This window comes from Diadema antillarum, unplaced genomic scaffold, assembly GCF_040938485.1.
Source record: "Diadema antillarum isolate AM-2024a unplaced genomic scaffold, OU_Dant_1.0 seq00001324_RagTag, whole genome shotgun sequence".
Taxonomy (NCBI): Eukaryota; Metazoa; Echinodermata; class Echinoidea; order Diadematoida; family Diadematidae; genus Diadema; species Diadema antillarum.
Genome location: NW_027272095.1, coordinates 287501 through 297349, shown reverse-complemented (window position 1 = coordinate 297349; position 9849 = coordinate 287501). Strand labels below are relative to the sequence as shown.

The window sequence follows — 9849 nt, the reverse complement described above, 5'->3', positions numbered from 1 at the left end:
ATTGGCGAAAAGAATTTTCTGCGAAAATAAGATTGGGTATCATGGGTCTTTTTTTTTTCTTCTTCTTCTCTTATTATTGGCGGCCATGTTTTTTTTTTTTTGTTTTTTTTCCTCCGGAGCCAAATATGTTCCCGGCCAAGAAACCCTACCTCCCCCCCCCCCCCCCCCTCCTTCCTCAGCCCTTGTCAAGGAAGAGTTTGGGAAAGCGTTACAATATGTTGCCTACGAATGCATCATTGTTAAAGGCAAAGCAATCGAAACTTTGACGTGGGCGGAGTGTTTCGGTATGTCGAAATTGCTTTCAAACCACATTGTCATGAAGATATATAATTTGGACCGAGAGACTGTGTGGTTACATTGCTTGGAAAAGATGGCCGTAATCGGTGACTCCAATTGATCCGGGGATGTGAGCGTATACCATCATGCTGGTTACACGATAAATTCATAATTGGCTAACGATGAGCATACGAGAACACGCACGATGGCTGGAGCTAAGTACCTGGTATTTACCGTCCTCCTTCTAGGTTAGTATACATTATTTCCCTCAAAATGTAGTTTTCAGATGTCTCTTACGTACTTCTTTTTTCTATTATTCTGAACATATAAATTGAACAATGTATTTTCTAATCAGAATATTCTGTGACAAACAACCTTCAAATTATTTGACATTGATTTTCATAAACTAGTTTTTGAGGATGGATGAAAATGGATGATTTCACATTCAAGAGAAATCAAAAGGAAGATATGAAGAGAAACATGTGAAATTACAAAATCACCTGTGCTATTTCCTTGTTTAACAGCAAGGATTCAAATAGAAAATGATAAAAAATCAAACCCTAAAATGCTGATTGGAAGAAATGGAAACAGCTGTTTTGGTTTTTGTCTGTGTATGTGTGTGTGAGTGTGTGTGTGAGCGTGTATTTGAGTGTGTTTTTGATATTTTTTGAAATTCTTACTCATGATTGATCCCGTACTGATGAATCATATTCAAAACTTTTATCAAGATCACGTCCCTCTTTGCTGCTCCTAAAGATATTAATTATAGCCAATTATTTTATTTACTGAAATCCATTCCATCTTCCCATAATAGATTTCACATTTCCTAAGAAGTATTCTATATTCAAAATTACTTAAACATCTGCGCTTTACTTCCAAGAACAACTTTTTACGTTTTCTTCATTATTCATATAAAAAGGTCTTGAGAATGTTCTAGCGATCTACACAAGAATCTTGTTTTGAGGATTGTTCAGTTTTTAAGATTGTTCGTTTGTTTGTTTGTTTGATTGGGGTTTTTTTTGTGAGAAAACCACTTATTCATTGGGTACTGTACACAAATTATGGAATATGAATATTTCTGACGGTATATCATGTTAACGAAGGTAATGAATGAAAAACAAAAATGTCAGATTAGGAATTATTGTGTTCAGTGACTGAGTTCTCTTTTCCTACTCCCACTCTCATGAAAACATCTCTGGTAATAATTCAAGAATCCCATTTTGGCTCACACATCCCTAAAAAAGAAATCCACTCTTTTTTTTTATTTGATAAGACAGAATTAAATGTGACCGTACACCACAAAACAAACAAAAAATCGCTTACAGTGATTTTGAGTGAGGACTGAAAATAGGTGAAATAGGTCAAATGAACCAGGCCAATCTTGAGTTTTTTATGTTTTTTTTTGAAAGAGCAGGTATTTTTATATGTTATGTTAAAGTTTGGGATCTTAAAACAAACAGGAACTTGCGTTTTCAGCAATTTTTCATAAACACTTTTTATTGGAATAGTGAAATTAGTTGTTTCTCATAGAAATGTCTTCCCATTTCTCAAAAACCTTGTCCATACACTTCATTTTTAACTCCAATAACATATGAGAAAATAATGCTACTGCATTAAAAGTTAGTATTAATCATGTAAAGAATGTGCTAATGAAACATGCTTAATTTCAACCTAATTTGATAATCCCTTCCCGTGGTCAACATCCTGATTTTTGTTCATCCTACAGCTAGCATAGCTTGGTGTAGAGTAATCGCTTTCGTAATACACCCTGTACTTCACAGCCTGTTTTCTCAGTTCACATTTTCCAGAGTGTGTCCTTTCTTTTCAATATTTAGATGGCTTAGGAGACTCCATTTGCATTGAGTTATGCATCATTTTAAAGCTTAGAGTCTGCTCTTTCAGAATCTACTCTTAACTAAAAATTCATGTCTGGCGACTTTTTGTTTGTCTTGTGATGCAGGGTCACAAATGAAATTTCCTGCTGAACAGTGCAAAAATTATCAAAACCGGATAAGAAATAAAGAAGCTATGACATTCTGAAATTCCAACAAAAAAAAAAATGTTCGGAAAACAATTCTTCACAAGTCGGTATGATTCATTCAAATTAGCAGTTGGATCATGCTCTCATTTTGTGTTAATTTATGTCATGTCTAAAAATGAAAAAAAAATACATAATTCAGTCGCATAAATATACACACACACTCTGGAAAAGTGTGAACCGAGAAAAGATGCTGTGAAGTACACGGTCTATCTGTCTATCTTAAGCGCCTAATCTCTACGAAACCGTGCTGGCTGTGCGATGAATGGGCCAAAAAACAGGATGCAAACCACTGGAACAACAACAATGAATGGATTATCAGATTGTAATGAAATTGAGTATATTCTATAAACACATTCTGTCCATGATAAAAGCCAACTTTCAATGCAGTAGCCTTATCCCTTCAAAAGTTACAAGGCTTGAAAGTGAAGAGCGTGCAAAGGGTTATCAAGAAATGAAAAGGGGCCTCTAAGACATACTTGATCTCACTACTCTAAAAAAAAGGTTGAAGAAAAAACTACTGAATAAGCACTTTCCCACTAATTTTATTTTCCCTATATTGAGAATAATGTAGAAGAAGGATAGTTCTTTAATAATAATAATGTGACCGTGCACCTCAAAACGAACATAAAGTCGCACACACTGATTTTGCGTGAGGACTGATAATAAGTGAAATGGGTCAACCTAGCCGAACTTGACTTTTTCATATTTTCTGAAAGAGCGGGTCTTCTTTTACATTATGCTAAAATTTGGTATCATAAAACGGGCAGGAAAGTGTGTTTTTTAGCAGTTTATCTCGAACATTTTTGGTAGAATAGTGATTATGTGTGTCTTTAGAATCCCTTTTTCATTTCTGAAAAACCTTGTCCACACTCTTCACTTTCAACTCCAATAACTTTTGAAAGAATAGTGCTACTGCTTTGAAAGTTGGCATTAATTATGGACAGAATGTTTTAATAAGGCATGCTTAATTTCAGTTTAGTCTAATAATCCCTTCATTGTTGTTACTCTGGTGGTTTACTTCCTGTTTTTTGTCCCATTCATCGCACAGCCAGCACGGTTTGGTAAAGATTAAGCGCTTGAATAGACATTGTACTTCAGAGCCTCTTTTCTCATTTCACACTTTTCCTGAGTTTGTGCTTTCTTTCCAATATTTAGATAGGTTAGGAGAGTCCATTTGATTTGAGTTATACATCATTTTAAAGCTTAAAGTTTGCTCTTTCGGAATATGGTCTTAACTAAACATTCATGTCTGGCGACTTTTTGTTTGTTTTGAGGTGGAGGGTCACATATATATATATATATATATATATATATATATGACAAATTAAATACTAACCTGAATGACCCATTTCACCTTTTTTGAGTCCTTGCGTAAAATCAAGGGTGCGACTTTTCGTTCGTTTTGTGTATGTGTCATATATTTATATATATATATGTATATATATATATATATAACTTGCCATAAAAACCACCCAAAATAAGAAAACAATAACTATTACATTTGATATATATTTGTATGGAAATATGTTTTTTACCTGTGTCACTTGAAAATAACTTTTTTATTTTTATTTTTAAGAATATTACATGTATAACATACCTGAAAGATTGTGAGAGCATAATATCATTTAGTCGCCCTTTTGAACAGTCATTAAGCAAGGTCATGAAAATTAATGATTGCTGACAACAAGAAAACAGTGAAATTTCAAAATGTCATGTTTTACTAAGTTCGTGTCCGATTTTTGTCATTTTTTGAACGTTCTATAGGGATTTTTTTGTAGTAGTAGTAGTACTTTATTTATTTTGGGGGTTGATTTCCTCACTAAGACAGTGTGGATCTGATATATGAAGGGCTCTTCTTAACTCTTTATGTGCCACGTTAGAAACCTCCTGTGTTCCACGTTATTCTGAGACAGGAAAGTAGTCGTGCTTTGAGAAAGAATTCTGTTTTTTCAATTTGTATAACTTCTACAAATTTCTGTTAAGATGGGCATACTAGCAGGCAAAGTTAAAGAGAAATGCCAAGCTTTGTTTCGATATAAGTTGCATGACAAATCTATTTTAAATTTTTCTTTTGAATGACCACTTGCTACATTACTGTAAAGGCATGACTTTTGCACATAAAACCGTGACAGTAACTTAGAATGTACGAGCAAATCTAGTTGGGAACACCGCTTGATAGTCAATCGCCACATAGAATGCAAGCCGTATATACATGAGAGGAACAAAAACACGAGAAACGCTTTCATTGTGCCGCGGGATTAGCAGTGATTAGCCGATTTATCGATCGGTTTTGTCGGCTTTGTTTGTTGAGCAGAATATGCGAAGTTGGCACGCCGTCGACTGAGTCGGACGTGCGAACGTGGCACATAAAGAGTTAATCATCTGAAGCACTCTACATCTTTATGAGAAGCAGAGATAGATAGTCGAAAGCACATACTTATGTCAGTTGTTAATAACCTTATCCATATTTGAAACTTGAGACGATTTATTACAAGTGTGATTAATTAATCTCTTCTACCTGACAGTTCTAATCTTAAAACAATGATAACATTTGAAGACGACCGTTTCAGCGGCAAGAGTAGTAATTATCTCTCTTAATATGCTATGCTCGCATGCCTGTCTCAGTCGACGGTTGGCCAACTTCGCATATTCTGCTCAAACAAACAAACAAACAAACCCGCCCAAACTGATCGATAAATCAACAAATGTCACAGTGCAATGAAAGCGTTTCTCGCGATTCTATACCTGATAAATGTAGCTTTCTTGTTTATGTGGTGACTGACTATCAGGGATTGATTTCTACTGGATTTGTGTGTAAATTCTAATTTTCATTCGCAAGTTTGTCTGCAAGACTTATGCCTCTACAATTATCTAGCTATTAGTCATTTGCAAGGAAAAAGAAATCAAAGATGTGTCATACAATATACGTACACAAAAGTAAAGCATAACATTCTCTACAGCCTTGCTCATTACATGTAAAGGGTAACACAAATCTATAAAAGTTACATAGATCTGATAAACAGTACTTCTACTAATTGAGAATGTCACGATCTCATAAAAAGAAACAACAGCATGCATGATGATTAGAAATATTAGATGAGAGAGACTTGTTGCACATTTCTTATTCTTGAATTGCATTTCATTGAAGTTTCACACTACATTATGTGACCGTGCATCACAAAACGAACAAAAGTCGCACACACTGATTTTGTGTGAGGACTGAAAAGAGGTGAAATGGGTCAACCTAGCGGATCTTGACTTTTTTGATAGTTTCTGAAAGAGCAAGTCTTCTTTTACATTATGCTTAAAGTTTATTTTTTTAAAAAAACCATGTGCACACTCTTCATTTTCAACTCTAATAACTTTTGAAAGGATGCTGTTACTGCTTTGAAAGTTGGCATTGATTACGGACGGAATGTGCTAATAAGGAATGTTCAATTTCAGTTTAATCTGATAATCTCTTCATTGTTGTTATTCTGGTGGTTTACATCCTTTTTTTTGTCTCATTCATCACACAGCCAGCACGGCTTGGTACAGATTAAGCGCTTGAATAGACACTACACTTGAGAGCCTCTTTTCCCAGTTCACACTTGTCGTGAGTGTGTGCTTTCTTTCCAATATTTAAATAGGTAAAGAGAGTCCATTTGATTTGGGTTATACATCATTTTAAAGCTTAAAGTCTGTCCTTTCAGAATATGCTTATAACTGGCTACTTTGTGTGTATTTTGTGGTGCAGAGTCACATTTTATACTATCATTTTCCCTGACATGCAATAAACTTTAAAATGAAAGGAAGGAAATAAAATGACATTATTCATTTCTGGCATGTGTCCCATTAAAAATATATCCCCCATGATTTAAACCCCGACATATTTTTTTTTCTTGACAGTTTCTTCCGCAAGCAGAAAATAAACCATAACCTAATTACTTAAGTTATTAAACGTATGTTTTTCACAATTGCAAAATGAAAAAAAAAAAATCTTAATAGCCATACAGGATTTTCAACATTCTGCCTCAGAAATCTGCACAGTGTTTTGTTTTCATTTTTAGCGTGTTCCCTTAAGTGTCTAGTATGCGTTTGTTAGTGTGACAGCTTCTAGCCAGGGAAAAATGCATGCCTGTTATGGGTGTCTTTCTTCCATTTGTAATAGCTCTTTCATAATCTGAAGTAGGGCAAAGTATGCATTGCAAATAACCTGAGCGTCTGTAAAATTGAGTAAAAAAAAATAACATCGATTACATTTCCAGGCATTCATAATGGCAGATCGTAATATTACAATCTTGTTTGGTAATTCATATTCTTTATGGCTTTTTTTATTTTGTTATAGTGTTTCTTGCTATTTTTGCTGCTTTCTATGAAGGCCGGTTCTATAGTTCAATATATGTCATTCATTTTTTTTTCTTCATTTCCATTTGTCGAAGCAAAATTGCAGATGTATTATTTGTGACTCTGCACCAAAAAAAAAAAAAAAGCAAACAAAAACCAAAAATGTCGCCAGACAGAGATTCTACTTTAATATGGGCAGATTCTGAACGAGCAGTCTCTAAGTTTTAAAATGATGTATAACTCAATTCAAATGGATTCTCTTAACTTATATAAGTGTTGGAAAGAAAACACACTCTGGAAAGTGTGACCTGAGAAAAGAGGCTCTGAAGTACAGGGTCTATTCAAGTGTTTTGAAAATCTTAACTATGAAAGTCGTGCTACCTGTGCCATGAGTGGGACAAACACATGATTGTTAACCACTGTAGCACCAACCATCAAGGGATTTTTAGATGAAGCTGAAATTGAGCATGGTCTATTACCACATTCTGACCTTAATAGATATCAACATTCAGAGCAGTAGCGTCATCCTTTCAAAAGTTACTAGAGTTGAAACTGAAGGAGGTGAATCCGATTTTCAAGAAATGAAAGGGGTCTCTAAGAGAAACGTGATCACAATACTCTTCTTTAAAAAAAGGTTGTAGAAAAACTGCTGAAAATCATTTTCCTATTCAATTGATAATCACACACTCAAGAATAATGTAGAAGAAGAATAGCTCTTTCAGAAAATATGCGCAACTCAAAATTGACTCGGTTGACCCATTTTACCTTTCTTGAGTCCACACGTAGAATTAAGGGATTTTTTTTTGTTTCTTTTGTGATGCACGGTCAAATAATACAAATTGATTTGTAAAGCGTTGGATTCATGGTTCGCTAAGGTGCCTTTGTATAACAGATTGGAGGTGATAACAAGCTTCAAAATTAACCCAACTTAGCAAATACAAGAACGGACCGATCTGTAAATTTCCAAGTTTTCCAAAGAATTAAAATACCTAACACCCGGGCTACAATAATGATCACTAATGAGATAGATATGTATCCTGCTTGTAGTAGCAACAGCTTTCATGGAAAACTTAACAATATTTTATGAACATTTTGCCGCCGGTGTCAAATATAATAGGTGTTGTATTACATTGGTATCACATATTCAGATAGGGCCTCATCCACGTCAAGCTCTGCTTATGATGACGGTCCCCTGTATTGATTTCTCCTTTGTTAATAGATACAGTATGCCTTAATATGTTATTTTGATTCATAATTATGCCACTTCAGACTGAATGTTATTACGCAAATGATTTTTCTTTGTATTGATTTGTATGTATCTGTATCATTTTGTTTTCATTTGCAATTGTTTTCGGAGAAAGAAAATGCAGAAATAAATCAAACAAACAAACAAACAAACAGAGGAAGCGGACAAAGGATTTTCCTTTCTACATTTATACACCTGTCAGGATTATTTTTTTATGTATTTAGCTCTAGATTTTTCTACGTGCACGCAAACACTACCACACTCACCCTATCATTAATTCTTGATATTTATGTACTTTTTATTTAGGGGAGATTTGTCGCGTATTAATCAAAGAAGTAGTGATCCCTATTGATTCATCTTAAAAATGTACCGTAGACTTTCAAAACTTATGCATACAATAGAAATCTGTTTATAATTCTCTAACAAATATCACCTTCAATTAAACAGAGTCGTTGATGTTTTGATATTTAATTTTTCATTCAGTTTTGGACAGGTGATATATACAAAAATGAATTCGATAGATGTAATCAAATTTCCGTATGGTGAGAAAATGCCAGTGGAGAAATAAAAGAAAAAGGAACGAGTGTCTCAAGTACATCTTGAGAAAAGATTGGCATGTCCGTATCTGATACAGCATTTGATGGATTGATGACAGTGTTTAATAGGACATGCTGTGCGTTGTATAGGTTTGAAACACCACTGACATGCATCTGTAGTTGTTTTACGCCAGAATGCCGTTACAGGAAGAGGTACAATGTTACAACTTACTAACATGAAAAAAAAAAACTAAACTAGTTTTGTCAAATGTATGATTTCTATTTGTGTGTATGTGTGTGAGAACACACACACACAGTGTCACACATCAATACAAGGGGTTGTTGTTGTATTTATCTGCATGGAAAGTACATAAATATTGAGGATGAAGGATAGGATGAGTGTGGTTGTGTTTGCGTGCACGTAGAAAAATCAAGAGCTAAATACATCGAAATAATCTTGTACAGGTGTATAAATGTAGAAAGGAAAATCCTCTGTCCGCTTCCTTTGACACCGGCGGCAAAATGTTCATAAAATTTTGCTAAGTTTTCCTTGAGAAAGAGAGTGTGTGTGAGTGTGTGTGTGTGTGTTTTACTGTGTTTTAGTAAGAGAGATGAAAATCTAAATGTTTTCCTTTATTTCGGCGATAAAGAACTGAAAATCAGTTTTTAGACAAAGACGAACTGCCTCCTGGGCTTTACAACGAATTCAAGTCTTTGATATCATGTTTCCTTTGTTTTAGGCGCTTACTGGTCCAAAACCGTTGTTGGTACCTGTACTGGCAGAGAAGACGACGTTTGTGCTGTCAGCGGCACTAATGCTGTGCTGCCTTTCCGGTTCTCTCCTTTCGGGCTTCCTACCTTCCAGCCTGATCTGTTACAAGTGGTGATGAAACGAAGCGAGGAGTTCACAAATGACCCTGTGCTTTCTTGGATTTGCAGTGTCGACGACGCGCCTTGCCAAATGTCTCATCGGGAAGGTCGATACCAGCTTGATATTGATTCCACGGCTGGCGCAAACTTGACCATCTACGGAGTCGAACTCGGTGACGAGCTGTCCTACCGATGTGACTTTTCATTTACTAATAGGCCTGGTGATTCACTATGTCGCCGTCTTCGTGTGCAAGGTATCGTTTCCTTTACAACTCATTTCATGTATATACCGGGTCGAGGGGTTGCCGTTGTTGTTTTGTAATTTTTTCACCTCTTTGTTTTTTCTACTCCTAGATACGGCTACTAAAATGAATATGTGACCCTGCACCTCAAAACAAACAAAAAGTCGCCAAACATGAATTTTTAGTTAAGACCTTATTCTGAAAGAGCAGACTTTAAGCTTTAAAATGATGTATAACTCAAATCAAATGGACTTTCCTAACCTATCTAAACATTGGAAAGAAAGCACAAACTCAGGAAGAGTGTGAACTGAG

At 35.1% G+C, this 9849-nt stretch overlaps 1 protein-coding gene across 1 annotated transcript in view; it reads left to right on the top strand.

Moving 5' to 3' along the window:
* Positions 1-371: 371 nt before the first annotated feature.
* Positions 372-9849, top strand: part of LOC139708287 (uncharacterized) — a 23196-nt gene continuing 13718 nt past the window's right edge. The window contains exons 1-2 of the mRNA XM_071620254.1: positions 372-524; positions 9166-9549. Coding sequence (XP_071476355.1) covers positions 482-524; positions 9166-9549 — 427 coding nt within the window. The 5' untranslated portion in view covers positions 372-481. The remainder of the gene's footprint in view (positions 525-9165; positions 9550-9849) is intronic.